Here is a 15,021-nt window from a genome sequence, read left to right on the forward strand (position 1 = left end):
CACTCTATTGGCAGGGAGTTGAAATCATATATGCGACAATATAGGAAATAAATGTGAATACAAGGTTAATCCCATAATTATGAGGGCTATTGTCTGTTTTCCACTTTTGAGTTCTGTATCCACAACAGATCAGAACACTTAGAAAAAACCATTCCATCTGTTCTATGCGTTTTTTCTTCCCTCCTGCCATCATCCTTGTAGTATTTTCATGATACTTGCACTGTATTGGCATGGTAGCTAGTCTAAGGACAATGTAAAGCATACAGGAGCACACACAAACATTACATCATTCAATCTTTTTCTATGATGCACTTAACCACCTGTAGATTTCAATGAAGGGGATTCTTGGAACAAATTCCCAGTGATACTGAGGGCAGACCATATGCATGCTTAAAGAAGAGAACAAAGCAGGTGTGGCAATTGTTATTGTAAGGAATGGGTTAACTCTGCAGTTCTAAATCCTAAACAAAAGCGACAGTAGCGTGGCCAGGCTGTGGTGAGTGGACTATGTACATGGCCCTTTCGACAGTGTTCATTGATTTTTAGCACTATAAAAAGTCACATAAAACTTAGTTAGGAATCCTAGGTTTGGGACAATTGTTTCCTGAAAATTTTAAAAAAGATTTTATTTTTAAAAATGTTTGCCTGAATATATACGTCTGTGCACCAACATGGTGTGGTTTGCAGAGTGCCTGTGGAGGCCAGAAGGCATCGGATCCTGTGGAATCATAGTTACAGACAGCTGTGACCTTCCATGAGTGTACTGGACATTGTCCCCAGACCCTGTGCAAGAGCAGCCCGGGGACTTAACCCATGAGCCATCTCTCCACTCCTAACTCCCTCCATTTTATTTTTCTTTTCAAAATTTCTACAGTAACTAACACTTACTAGCAGTTTCTGAGAAACCCAAAGCTAAGTTAAACTCAGAAGTCCTTCAGATTCTACTCAGAGTGGATCATCTAGGTCACATTACTTTAGCCAGAAGGTAAATGAATGGTTCCCCACAATGTGTCTCACAAAGCAGTGAGTTAGGATCAAGTTAGAAACAAGCTCCTCTTCCGTTTCTTTTCTTTAATGCATGTATGTAGTAAAGTTATCCAAGGGTATCCGAGAGCTCAGGCTAAGAGAGTTCTGTGGTACCATGCCCAAAATGGATAACGCAGGCCTTCCTATGGTCCATTCCTGCAATGTGGGAGTCTAAGAACTCTGTATATCAACAATGCTTACATTTAGGGATGAAAGCTCAAGAGGACTTTCGTGGAATGTGTAGAAAAGGCTACAGATGGGAGCAGCTGGTCAGTGTGAATGGGACAGAGAGTCCAGACAAGAAATTCACCAGACGTGCAGGTTCTCGTTGGTAAGATTTATTCCAGTAAAGCAAGGAGCAGTCAGCAGTCAAATGTAGGAAAGAAAGAACAGCCAATCTACTCCAGTCAGAGACAAGCCATGCTATCAGGGCTACTTCTTCCTAAGCTGCCCCTAGAGACGTCTCTGAGCCATCAACTAACTCGTGGTGGTCCTGAAGGGGGATCTTGAGTTGCCCTATGCTCAGAACACTTGAGATTCACGAAAAGGAAAGTCTACCTCCAACTCTGCAACTGGCGGCTTAGGCAGCTAAACTAGAAAACAAACAACAAAACCAGACTGTCTGACTTCAAAATCTGTATAGGAGCCTCCTTGTGGGCTGCATCCCAGTCATGAATCGTTTAAGCCTGGCCAAGGCAGAATAAGCCAGTGACTTCAATTCTCCCACATCACCACTCAAACAGAAATTTGCCAGCACCAAAAGCCACCTGTGATGGTTAACACTGTCAGTCTGACAGGATCAGAATCATCTAATAGAAAAGTCTCTGGGCATGTCTGTGAGGGACTGTCTAAATTAGGTTAAGTACAGTGGAAAGGCCTTTCTTGAATATGGATGGCATGGCATCATTTAATTGGTTAAGGGCTTCAACTGGATGGGGGGGTGGAGGAAGTGGGAGTGAGGGGGAGAGAGCGCATGCTGAGCACCAGAATTCATGTTTCTGCTTCCTACCAATCGATATAGCAGCTGGTTACAACTCTTGATGCCCAATTTCCCCACCAGGATGGACTATACCCAGGATCGAAAGCCAGAATAATCTTCTCTCATAGTTAGGAAGGAGAAAAGCAGAGAAAAGTAACTAATGCATGCACTTTGTGCTTTATGAAACATACAAAATCACAGCTGGAAGACTTCTTCAGGAGTCATGTTGAGTCTCACTCTTCAATATGGAAATAAGTCATTTTTACAGAAGACACAGATACAAGCACAAATAATTTTAATGATTTATGCTAAATAAGAGTCAAGTTTAACTCCATTAGGGAAAAATAAAAATTATAAGCGTTTGTAGAGAAGGAAGAACAACATCAAGTACTAAAGCTTAACATAAACCAACTCTGGATGCCGTAGCTAGAGTGACCAATGGGGAACTCTACCTGGAGAGTAATGGTCCAACAGTTACGCAGCTATTTCAAAAGTGGATCTATTGCAATCAGAGGCTGATGCCAGTTCTGGGAAGCAGGAGGCCGCGTGGAAAGGAAAGGCATTAAGGAGCTAGAAGGATGGTAGGCGAGACAGGATGAGCAGCTCCAAAGCAAACGGCAGGGCAGCACAACGAGTCATCCCAAGGCACTGATGGGAATGGATGGCTCCGCTGTGTGACTTTAAGTCCAGCAAACAGGCCAAAGTGTCTCCTACATGAACTCAGTCCTTACCTCTCCGAAGCAGCCCCGCTGACGCACTGAAGAGCCACCCTATGGAAACACTGTGTCTGCAATATCTTAATCCTACTCAGTGAAGCTGAATATAGATCCTGTCTACTCTCAATGAGGACATGCAGGATAGAGAGGATACGCTGCCAGTGTGCACATGCTCACACAGTGCCCTCCCTTTTTCTCTGCCTTGGCTGCTTCCATATCGAGAGGAAGCTCTTCTCATTCATACCTCAATATTTACTTCTATGGCCTGAGTATAGGATATGGTGAAAATGTTAGGAATCAATCCATCTCCAACTTTTGCACACTCATCAACCTAAAAACTTTATAAAGAAATTAAAACTGAGTGAATTCAAGGGCAACTTGGATAACTTGGTAAGTCTGTCTCAAAATAAATACAGGGTTGGGAGTGTAGCTCAGTTTCCTGGCCTGTACAAGGCCCCCACTCCAACCCTCACCCACCAAAAGAAGAAGAGGAGGAGGAAGAAGAAGAGGAAGAGGAGGAAAGATCAAACCTGGTCTGAGGATAGTTTTGTGGTAGGTAACTACCCAGCATGCACAAGATCCTGACTTCCATACCCAGCATCACAAATAAAAGGAAGGAAGGAGAAAAGGAGGAAAGGGAAGGAAGGAAGGAAGGAAGGAAGGAAGGAAGGAAGGAAGGAAGGAAGGAAGGAAGGAAAGAAAGAAGGAAGGGGGAGGGGATTAATCCTTACAGAGACTTACTTTAGTTCAGAAAGATTTACCATAAACAGAATGCTTCTTCTAATCTAATGAATTGACGTTGAGTTTTCTAAACTGGCAAGACCTTCTAAGAAACACTGACACTAAAATAAGTTACGGAGAAGAGGTGTGCACAAATGCACAGTAGACAGACAGCAAATGTGCACAATAAAAGCATGCACACAAGCATACTGATGATTTTGCCACTAACATCCAGTGTTTCAAATCATGATTTCCTAATGTGTACACAGATTTTAAAAATGAATAAACATGAAGGCCAAGAAAATATAAGAAACTAAAATACAATGTAAGAAAAAGATAACTGCAAATAGAACTTTTAAACTATAGTGGCAAACTTAGATAGATGCTCTATTATCATTATAACAAAGGCAGGATAAATCATCTGATGATAGCGTTAACTAAAAGATGCTATGTTAATGATAGACCACTTACCATTTAACAAGTAGTTCTGATGTCATCTCACTAATTATTAATCTTTGATAGATGATGATAAAACTGAAAGACAACATGATCAATCCAAAATCAGAGGCCACTTGTAAAATGAAAACTTCCTTGCAGTTCCCAGTGTGGAACCCCATGCCTCATGCATGGTTCATGAAGACTATACAGCCCTAACCTCAAGAGAATACAAAATCCTGAAAGCAATTTTGGCATCTAAATGAATCCCTAATCTAGCATCAATTGTTTTATTTAGCAATTCAAAGGGGGAAAATACAGTGGTTCTACCTATCCATAAAAACTCGAATCATCAAACACATCACAATGGCTGCATTCTCATAAACTATGCATGTTCAGCTTAAAATGTTCATGCATGACACTCAGCTGTCAAGAGGCAGCAATTCAAAGGCCATTATACAGCTGATAAGCCAGGTGGAGGGAGCCATCCAGACTTTGCCCTGCCGAACCCTTTCTGGGCGACAATTAAACAGATCTTCATAGACGATGTATTGGGTATAGAAGCGCTGGTCAGAATCAGGTTTGGCATGGTATGCAACTGTGTTGATGGTCTGAGTCACATCATTGTCTGGCTTGGGCTTTCTACTGAGCATCTTGCCTCCTGCTGCAGCAATGAGCTTAAGGAGGTCGTCCTTTGGATGATGTTTGAAGTTTCCCACCAAAAAGAAGTAGCAGCCTTCAAACAGCTTTGGCAACTGAAAGGGCAAGAAAACAATTGTTAGAGGTAGATCAAAATATTTTAAAACACTATATATGAATGAAAGACATAAAACAAGTCAGGAGTCAGTAAGAAGTGCCCTAATGAGGGGCTGGTGCAAATTGTACTTTAATCATACTAAGTAGATTAGGAAGTATACTTAGAAAATAAGAGGTTTTTATTTTTTTTAATTTAATGATTTATTTATTCTTATTTTATGTGCATTGGTGTTTTGCTTGCATGTATGTCTGTATGAGGGTTTCAGATCCCCTGGAGCTGGAGTTACAGACAGTTGTGAACTGCCATGTGGGTGCTGGGAATTGAGTCCAGGTCCTCTGGAAGAACAGCCAATGCACTTAACTCTCCAGCCATGAAAATAAGAGTTTCTTACTTATGATTTTTTTCATTTAATATTCAGCCACTGCCTGATTCCTTTTACTTTCCTAAAATTTCAGATGTGCTTTGTAGTGAAAAACAAAACAAAAACAAAACACAACAACATCCTGTAGCCAAGCATAGCAGTATACACCTATAATCCTATCACTAAGGCTAACCAAGAAAGAGTAAAGCCTGTACTATATAGTGAGACCCTGTCCAAATTAAAAAAAAACAAAACCACAACTTTTCATCAAATTTCCTCCATCAGGATGCTTGTCCACATGGGTAGGATTTAAATCTCTCTAAATTCTAAGATAGTTGAAGTAAGCATTAGTAATGCCAGGCTGGATTTCAACTACGAAGGCAGCGTTTTTCCCACACACAGTTCAGTGCTGTTCCTCTACATTCAGGTCTCTAGATGATACCGAAGGGCTCCTGGGCAGCCATGGTAGGAGTGTGGCCTCAGGATTCCAGAGATGCACTGCCAGTACGCAACAGATTATGAAGTCATGGCTACTGATCCAATTAGAAAATGTCTTTGTCATTTCTACCATACTTATATATTGACAGAATAATGGAATATTGTCCATTAAAACTGCAATATGTGACAATAAAAACATATGGTAACTAAATCCGAGCAGCAGCTGTAACTTTTCTTTCAAGCTACTTCCTGTATCTGAGATTTACCTCAGATTCTGAAGCTTTATGGGAATGTTCAAGATGCCAAAAATCCATTAACAGTATGAAATTATTACCTTCTGGATTTTACTGCACACTGTGATCATCTTTCAGAATCAAGTGCTTGAAATAAGCACAATTAAAATTTTAATCAGTCACCTGTACTGGCTGAAAGGGCAAAGTTTCCATGATGGTGATAATAATGTGAAGCCATAAGAGTATGTAAAAGAAAAATACCAGTTGCTCTCTGTTGAGCCTGCTCCTCTGTGGACCTCCAGGAACTTCATACTTTTCTTCCTGTTCACGTACTTTGCTGTGCAGACAGGCTTTCACCCCTGACAAGAAACGAGGACTAATCAAACACAAAGCAGGTGAACATCTGCGACATCCATCTAAGTTAGTCTCTTCTTCATGGCTGCCCTAAATATCCTAAATATTCTGAAATCTTGAAATCCCAATTATAACAAAAGAAAACACAATAAAGTTAGGGCTGGAGAGACAGTGAAGAGTGTGCCATGAGAGTATGAGGAACTGAGTCTGGATCTCCAGTTGTGCATGTACCTATAATATCCGTGCTGGGGTTGTGGAGAGCAAGCAGATCCCCCAGTGGTCAAGGGCCAGTTAGCCTTGCTAAAATGGTAAGCTCCAGGTTTCAAGAGGGACCATGTCTCAAAAAAAAAAAATGGTGGAGGATGACAGAAGAGACCCAATGTCTGCCTCTGACATTAACACATGTGTGCGGGCGCACACACACACACACACACACACACACACGGGTGTAAACCACATAGAAAAAGAAAAGAAAATACGATAAAATTAGCTTTCTGTACTTTAAAAAAAAAAGTAAGAAATCCATCCTTCCTTCTTATGGAAGCTTTTAAGCAACGAGTAAGTTCAGTCCAGTCTGGACTGAACATTTAACAATCTGTTCATTTTGCCAGTTGCAAATATGGTCCCCTGTTAGAGACCCAATGTTAGGAAACTGCATTTGTCCACAGCACCTTCCTCAGCTAGCCACACAACAGCACCTGTTAAAATAAATCCTGAGCAGAGCCCATGACATGCCTGGGACCTGACATCACTCCTGTAGAGAAGTTGGCTTGCTATTCTCCAGAGAAAGAATTCTTCCTATGGATTAGGTAAGTGTGCTCACAGTTTCAGCTTAAAAAGCATGCGCTCTTGCTGTCTAGTGAGAAGGAAGAACCTTAGCAGGGACAGTCACCATCAACAGCCTGACTGCATGCTAAAATAACACACCCAAGACCAGTCACATAGGACAATACAACCTGAGCAGTAGCAGCAGCAGCACTTTAGGATGGAGTGTGTGTGTGTGTGTGTGTGTGTGTGTGTGTGTGTGAGAGAGAGAGAGAGAGAGAGAGAGAGAGAGAGAGAGAGAGAGAGAGAGAGAGAGAGAGAGACTGACTGCTGGGTTTAATTTGTACAACTAAATTTGAGGTTTAAAGTCAAATGACTTAGTGCTTTGGTATAATTACATAAACTTATAAGGCTTAATTTTGTTGCCTGTGGAAAGAAATAAAAGCAGAACTAACAATACCACCTGTCTCACAAGTTTCTATGCATAAAATGCAAGAAATGGGGTAACCCAGACCCACAAAGACAAATGCCACTCTCTTGTCAGTAGTTCCTAGCCTCAACACCTCAGATCTGAGCAGACAACATGTAGTAACCAGAGACACCAGAAAAGTAAAGAGACCTCAGGCAGTGGAGGCCCTTGGTAGAGAATAGCAGGGTACAGGTAATATGCAGGAAGAATGGATAACAGGAAGGGGATCCAACTAGGGAGGGTGAAGGGAGGTCAATACAGATGGAAGATGAGGACTGAGGGACAAATAATGCCAATGTTGTTTGATCAAGCATCAAGGAATCATATTATTTTATAACTACCTAAAATTATATACAACACATACATGTATGTATATACATATATACGTGTGAACATATGTATGAGGAAGTTAAGCCACCTGGGCTGACAATGTTTCCCCCCAAACCACAAACTAACAAAAACCCCAGTACCAGACACAAGAAATCTCCTTTTGAAGAGTTGGTCAGTGTAACATGAATCCTAATCAGGAGTCCTAGAGCTAAGAGGTGGCTTGTTCCTTTGTTGCTCTGATCTCCAGGCAAAGTTTATTAGGGTACATAACATACCACCACAGGTCAGGATAGTCCAAATGACTTCCTAAGCAATACAGATTATCAGTGAAGCCCTTGGTTTCCTCTCAGGGCTGGGCCCCAATGCTGAAGAACACTGCATCCGTGGGTCACAAGGCTCAGATGACTCAAGCTGAGTCTGACCTGAAAGCATCTTCCCTCCAGGATAGCTTTCATGATTCCAGAAAACGCTATGCAAACTGCCAAGAGACATAAGCAATTAACAGCCCTACCCAGCTACAACACCTATGAACCACGACAACTACCAGCATGGCAAGATAGGCATGAAGGTGTCAATAAACAGCTGTCTAATTGGACTAAGGCCCCATTCACCAGGAGGGAAACTGTGCCTGGTGTTAGAAACCTAGACAGCTTTCTGGGGCTGGTGAGGTCATGGACCTCAGAAAAGAATCTTCTACTGCCACTTTGCTAGACCAGTATAATTCCTTACTAAGTTTCAAATCTTATCCTTATACCCACAGATAAGTGCAACTACTCTTCCTCATTCAAAGAAGCCTCTCTTTAAAACTGCAACTGGATACAATGTAGAGATCAAAAGACTAAAGGAAGGAGTTCCTGCATCTATGGCTCAGGGAATATCATGGAAGAAGAGCCAGAATACCAAGAAGTATGCTGTGAAACAGGGCAGGAGCAATAGTACTATAATGGACATGTTAACATGGAAGAGGGAAAACTTGAATATAGGCAACTATCATCAGCTTCTCCTAGGATCAGCCTCTCCTAGGGATGAGCCTCTTCATGGGTTGAGCCGTGCAGAGTGGTCAGCCTTGAAACCACACACACAAACAACAAAAATAGACTCGACAGGTTCTGTTGATATCTCTTCGTGCACACACATACATGAGTGTATTTAATAGATATAAAGTAAATGAGACTATCAACTTGAGAGTGGGGGCAGTGGAGGGGTTGGGGAAAGGGTGAGTGGGAGAGGCTGGAGGAAGGAAAGGGAGGGAAGAACCAATGCAATTCTATTTTGATTAAAGACGTCACAAATAATAAACTTGAAAATAAAGGGTCTATCAAAAGCCTGAAAAACATGATCTCAAAATGGATCTTATAATAAACTATCTTCATTTTAAAAACAAAATCTCCAGACAATTTCCTATTTGTCTTTGAGATTATTTTACTCAATGACCTCAATTTCATCACTGAGAAAACAACAGGAAAGTAGGAATAATTAAAAAATAATAATAATACAATCAGAGTTACAGTTCAAATTCCTAGCTATTTGAAAGTAGTTTGGGATATGAAAATGTGATCTCCTCAAGCACTGCTATCTAAAACCTATCCAGAAGGAATCTGTGTCTCTATAAACATACACTAAAAATTAGACACATGTGCTAGAAATACATTAACATCCTAAGAGGAAAAAACTGCCAGTGACTGGACTCCAATGAAGGGTGACACCTCGGCCTTGACTCTGTTGAGGGCCATGAAAGGCTCATTTCTGGGCAGGCCTGGCCTGGAACCAAGTGTCAGTCTGCTGCTAGCACCAGAAGTGTCCCATGTCATGCTTGAAATAAACAGAACCGAGTGAGGACGAGAAAAGAAAGACCATGGAGGTGACATGTAAGACGATCTCTTCTTCCCAAGAGTGGGGGACAGCTCACTTCAGCCTGACCTAGACTTTGAGGGAACTATTCTTAAGTGTTCTTTTCTCTTACTCAAAACTAGAATATAAAAACGTCTATGAGTCAATCTGCAAACATGGAGTAAAGGACAAAAGGCCTGTCTTGGCTAATGTAAGCAAGTATTGCAGTTTTGTTTGGAAATAATACTTTCTTGATAATTCCTAAGTGTTTCTTTATTGTCCTCCACCTGACATTGTGCTGAGTCCAAAATCATAGTTTGATTATTTTACATAGCATCTTTTTACAATTTTAAAAATCAATTGTGTGTGTGAGAGAGAGACAGAAGGGGGATGGGAAGGGGGAGGGGGAGGGGAGAGGGATAGGAAGGGGAGGGAAGGGGGAGGGGGAGGGAGAGGGAGAGGGAGAGGGAGAGGGAGAGGGAGAGGGAGAGGGAGAGGGAGAGGGAGAGGGAGAGGGAGAGGGAGAGGGAGAGGGAGAGGGAGAGGGAGAGGGAGAGGGAGAGGGAGGAGAGGGAGGAGGTGCTGACAGAGGCCAGAAGAAGGCATTGGTTTTCTGGAGTTGGAATTATAGGTGTTTGTGAGTCACCTGATATGGGTGCTGGGAACTGAACTCATGTCCTCTAGAAAAGCAGCATGATCTCTTAATGACTCAGACATCTCTCTAGCCCAAGAAAACCTTTCATTTTATTTCAACAATAGTATCTTCTTTTGATAATTTGTTCACAGTGTGATAAAATAAAAATATGACTTGGAGGTCTTTACATTCAACTTATGGATCTTTTTGTGGGATTTTTATCAAGTAAATAATTTCTAGTTTTAATAGATTTTATAGTATTTGAAAGACATCTTTCCTTTTGTTTTGTTTTTGGAAATTTGTGTAGATAGATACTATGCCATCTGGATTAGTACTCTAATTTTATCTGTATTGCCCGATTTTATATCTAAACTTCATGTTTCAAATACTTAACTTTTAAATGTTTGAAACACTCTAATTTCTAAGATCTTTTTTTCTGATTATCTTTGTTATAACAGCTTATTTTATGATTATAATATTTTATATTTCTGATGATGTGTTACATAATATTTTAAAAAAAACGTTCTCCTGTATCTGTATTATCAAATGACTTTTTCTTTGTTTCTGAGGAGATAAAATGTAAGTGGTTGTCCACTAAGAAAAAAGGTGTCAAACATGGTTAGAAATTTTTTACGTTTGAAGGGCCTTAATGAGTGTTTGGTTTATATATGCTTATCTGATTTCAGGAGTTCATAGAAATTGTACCATAGGTGTTTGTGTGTGCATGCACATGTGTGTGTGTGTGTGTGTGTGTGTGTGTGTGTGTGTGTGTGTGTGTGTTCTATGGAAAATCACTTTTTCCAGAAATAAATCCTATAATTCTAAGATTTGGGGCTATCCACACTGAGGTTGGGACAAATTTGGGACTATTAGAATTATTTAATCCTATTGTCGTAAGACATTCCATGTATCAAATATTATCAAGTCCAGAATCCTTATGATTAAATCTTTCAACTTTCATGTGTCCAGTGGGAGAGGAATTGTAATAGTGAGAGAAGCAAAGGCCCAGAGAAGAACCTTTCCTGCTTAAGTTTTCATCTCATGCACAGTATTTCAGATGGGTGGAGTAGTGAGAACCATTTGCTATCAGCTGTCTTGCGATCTTGCTAACTTATGTTGTAAGTTTATGTTTATAGTCTCAGTCACTGCAGACTGGAAAATATCCAACTTCTCATTCATCATTGACAATGAAAAAGAACCAAATATTTTAACCAGTGCATCAAATGCAAAGTTAATTAAAGCAACTGATGTTGCTGTCAGTGATTTATGAGGACCTTGTTTAGGACTATGGGAGCTCTACTCGCTAAAGGACAAGGAGGGCTCTAATTCAACCCCTCTTTAAAATGCATTTATTTTTATGTATATGTCTGTATGCTTGGTTTTATGTAATTTTACTTTGAATGCATTTAGAGTTAAGAATTCATGCCTGAATGTCTGAAAATAAGTGAAAATTTAATTAGAAATGGAAAGCCCATAGAATTGACAATTAAATAAAGCCAACATTAAAGCAAATATAATACACATTAGTGGCCATTGGATCCAGAACTTGTAACAGTTTTGTTTATGAGGTGAAAGTGCCCATGAAACAGCTTCTTTTGTTATTTTCCAGGTGAGTAGTGTTATTTTAACATGCTATGATTTTACCAAATGAAACTGATAGTTTTTTTCTTTTTGTTTGTTTTTGAGATTGTATTTTAATTATATTTCCCCCTTTCACTTTCTCCTTCCAAACCCTCCCATATTCCCCTTCATACTCTCCTTCAAGTTCATGGCCTCTTTTTTCATCAATTGTTATTACACGGATATATGTTGTGGGATATTTGTACACTATGTGAAGAAGTATTGCTGTGATTGGTGTAATAAAAAGCTGAACAGCCAATAGCTAGGCAGGAGGTATAGGCAGGGCTTCTAGGCAGAGAGAGAACTCTGGGAAGAAGAGAGGTAGAGTTACCAGCCAGATGTGGAGGAAGCAGGACATGTGGGAGGAGAGGTAACAGCCATGATTCATGTCGTAGAACATAGATTAATAAAAATGGGTTAATTTAAGTTGTAAGAACTAGTTAGGTACATGCCTAAATTATAGACCGAGCTTTCATAACTAATAAGAAATCTCCATGTCATTATTGGAAGCTGGCTGACAGGACAGAGAAAGACTCATTACAGATATATGTATTTATATATACACGATATAACCTGAAACAGACACTTATGATTAAATATAGGAGTTTAATACGACCTCCCGAAGGCTTTAGTGTTGATGGGAAAGACTCATGCAAGGAGTGTGTCAGGAAGTCCTTGGTGAGCCTCGCTCAGTTGTCTAAGATTCTTGGCAATAGCCATGAAAAACATCTTTTCTTTTGAAAAACCACATATTTGACAAAATATTTCCAATGTCTATACATTTATATTTATGACTTAATCTGGTCTAATTCTAAGAAATATAAATTAATGAAAACATGAAATAGTCTTTATGTATTTCACTTTCCAGAATATTGGGAGTTTGTTTGCTTTTTATACTTATTACTTTATAAGATGTTTCCCTTTTGTTAGTAAACTGAAGACATCCTTTAGTGCTTAAATTCAAAAGGAAACCTGTAATGGTATGTCACTGCTCTGAATTATTGAGGATATAAAGGGAAAGAGAGGTCATTTTTAAGCAAGAGCCATGTCCTGAGTATGACCATGAATACTGATGATAAACAAGCCCTTCCACAAACCTCCCAAAGATAATGATTACACATTGCAGTGCTATATCTGAAACTTGGAGTTTGAGACAAATCAGGGAATAAAACTGAGTGAGCAGAGGCAGGGAAAACAGGATTATTTATGTTTGATTATTAATATTGTCATTTTCATAAAATGTACCTATACTTTATTTTCCTACAATTTGCCAATAACCTAGTTAGGAAAGAATTCACAAGAATTATTTCATGCATGTTGAAAAAGCCATCGGGATTATTTATATACAATTCAGTAAAACATAAGAAAAACAATAAACATTTAAAAAGCCACATAAATTTTTGTGAAAACAATAAAGAAACAGATACTTTGAAACTCCTAGAAAACTGTCCCATAAAGAAAGGTGTGTGTCAAAATAGCATACCATGAAAATAATATGACAGGTTAACTAATGCCCATCTACAGATGACATTCCAAAATTAATGGGAGACAGATGAAAAAAAAATTTGAAGAGTTAATAATGAGGTTCTATAGTCCCTCCTCTCTCTCCTCAGCAGGGCTCCCCGAAGTAGGCCCAATGTTTGGCCATGGGGTAGTCACCAGTCTGATCAAAGGGGATGGCCAGTTCAGGCTATACATCCACTGCTGCAAGGAGTCTAGCTGGAGCCATCCTCAGAGATTCATGCTTTGCCCAGCCTGAATACAGGGGAAGGTGCTTGGTCTTATGACAGCTTGATAGACCATGTTTTGCTTGTGCCCAGGGGAGGCCTGCCCCTTTCTGAGCAAATATGGAGAAGGGGTGAATTGGGAGGGGGAGGGAGGGAGGTAAGGGGAGGGAGTGGGAAAAGAGGAAGGCTGTGGTCAGGATGTAAAATAAATAAATATATTTTTTTTTTTTAGAAAAGAACCTGGTTTTAAAATATACTCTTTACTTAATATTAAAGGTTGTGATGGAGATGTTTCTGTGTGCAAATTGAGGAACACTGGATATGTAGAAAGAATAAAAGTCATCTTGGGAATCAAATACTTGCATCCTCTCCTGACAGTTGATGTGCCCATTCAAAGGTATACTCTAAGTATATATAATGTTATGGACATTGACTAGAAGTCCAAGAATGCTAGATTATCATACAACAGAACTTGTGAGTTAGAAACAGGTTTCAGAAGCAAATACGGACACAAGGACATGGTATGAAGGGGTCTAGGCCCAAGATCAGATAGATTGTTTTATCTGAGATGATGCCCCCAACCCAGTTCTAGAATTGTAAGAACAATTTAGAGTTGCTCAATCACTTAGAAGCTGGTGCTGAAATCCAATAATTTGGAAACCTGGTTTCAGAGGAAGATGATGAGGATTTAACCTTTCTTCTGGTCAAAGGGTCACACCAATGTCTTTGTGCCTGAGAGAACTTAGGTGGACAATTGACACCTTCTTCAAAAGAAGGAAAATTTTGTCCATGGTCCCCACATGCTGATGCTTCTCTGTTTTGCTTGGGATACAGTTGTCACTAATCTTTATGGAGGTGCTATTTTTTGCTTCTGAATTGAAACAGGTTTATTTGACATTTTTACAAGGGCAGGTCATAAAGTCACACCAAGCATGCTGTCACAGTCTACAAACGACAGTCCATATTGTACTGGTGCAAAAATCTAGCATATACTCTAAAGAAAAGAGAGTTGTAAAGAAAATAAATTATTTTTCACAGTCTGGAGTTTATGAAGTCTAACATCAAGGTGCTGGCACCTTTTTGCTTTGTCATAGTAATGGTGGAGGGAGCATCATTGGCCAGAGAGGCCAGAACAGTGCAAGAAGATGAGTGCTAGGAAAAGTTGAAAAAGCAGTATTTGGCTTTCATGAAATAGTCATTCCTACAACTGAGAACTTTAACCTACCCCCTACTATAGTGGTCTTAATATAGTTCAGCCACTGACCTCCTGAACTAGCCATGTCCTGAAAGCCTCACCTCTCAGTACTCTGACAGGGGTAATTAAGTTTCAGCATGACTTTTTATTTTGACAGGGACATTGAAACTATAGCAAGGTGCTTGGAGATTGGAAAAAAAGAAGAATTTGCTATACAACCCAAAGAACAAACTGTATGCAATTGGTATCAAAATCCCAATATGATTGTGGTGTTTTGAATGAGAATATTGACTCTTTATCACATACAAACTTTACAAATATTTTCCCCCACTCCATTGGTTAGCTTTGTTGACCATCTCCTTTGCTGTGTATAAGATTTTCCATTTCATATGTCTTATTTGTTCATTTTTGTCTTTGGTTACCTATGTATTT

The 15,021-nt window shown here is 39.7% G+C and overlaps 1 protein-coding gene across 1 annotated transcript in view; it reads right to left on the minus strand.

The window, feature by feature from the left end:
• Positions 1-2,284: 2,284 nt before the first annotated feature.
• Positions 2,285-15,021, minus strand: part of LOC121822142 (BRCA1-associated RING domain protein 1-like) — a 71,092-nt gene continuing 58,355 nt past the window's right edge. The window contains exons 2-3 of the mRNA XM_042260461.2: positions 5,927-6,041; positions 2,285-4,631 (exon numbers count right to left, since the gene is read on the minus strand). Coding sequence (XP_042116395.1) covers positions 4,299-4,631; positions 5,927-6,041 — 448 coding nt within the window. The 3' untranslated portion in view covers positions 2,285-4,298. The remainder of the gene's footprint in view (positions 4,632-5,926; positions 6,042-15,021) is intronic.

Source organism: Peromyscus maniculatus, chromosome 13 (genome assembly GCF_049852395.1).
Source record: "Peromyscus maniculatus bairdii isolate BWxNUB_F1_BW_parent chromosome 13, HU_Pman_BW_mat_3.1, whole genome shotgun sequence".
Classification (NCBI taxonomy): domain Eukaryota; kingdom Metazoa; phylum Chordata; class Mammalia; order Rodentia; family Cricetidae; genus Peromyscus; species Peromyscus maniculatus.